General features: G+C 62.2%; 1 protein-coding gene across 1 annotated transcript in view; it reads right to left on the reverse strand.

The window, feature by feature from the left end:
* Positions 1-481, reverse strand: part of EMH_0004790 (uncharacterized protein) — a gene marked incomplete at both ends in the record, with an annotated part of 2,216 nt that overhangs the window by 192 nt on the left and 1,543 nt on the right. The window contains one exon of the mRNA XM_013496925.1: positions 1-411. Within this exon, the coding sequence (XP_013352379.1) occupies positions 1-411 (411 nt within the window). The remainder of the gene's footprint in view (positions 412-481) is intronic.

The following is a 481-nucleotide window of genomic DNA, read 5'->3' on the forward strand; positions in this document are numbered from 1 at the left end:
TGCTCCTGCTTCTGCTGCTCCTGATGCTGCTGCACCTGGTGACGGTGCCGCTGCTGCTGGCGGAGCCGAGCTGGTAGGGGCATCCACGGGCTCTATGCTGTCTTCAGCAGCAGCAGCAGCAGCAGCAGGAGCAGCAGCAGCAGCAGGAGTAGCAGCAGCAGTAGGAGCAGCAGCAGCAGCAGCAACGCGCGGCAGGCTCGCACTGGCTGGGGGAGGCAGCCTTTGACTTACATCAGCCTCCTGGCGGCTACGCTGCTGCTGCTGTTGCTGCTGCTGCTGTTGCTGCTGTTGTTGTTGCTGCTGCTGCTGTTGCGGTTGCTGCTGCTGCCGTTGCAGCTGCTGCTGTTGCTGATGTTCTTCACGCTTCGCCTCCTGCCGCTGTTGCTGCAGCAGCAGCTGCTGCTGTTGCTTCTGCAGCTGCTGCTGTTGTTCGTCAGGCTCCCGTTTCAAGCACTGCCGCAGAACTTGCTGCTGCTGTTGC

This window comes from Eimeria mitis, genomic scaffold, assembly GCF_000499745.2.
Source record: "Eimeria mitis Houghton genomic scaffold, Emh_scaff238, whole genome shotgun sequence".
In the NCBI taxonomy this organism is placed as follows: Eukaryota; Apicomplexa; class Conoidasida; order Eucoccidiorida; family Eimeriidae; genus Eimeria; species Eimeria mitis.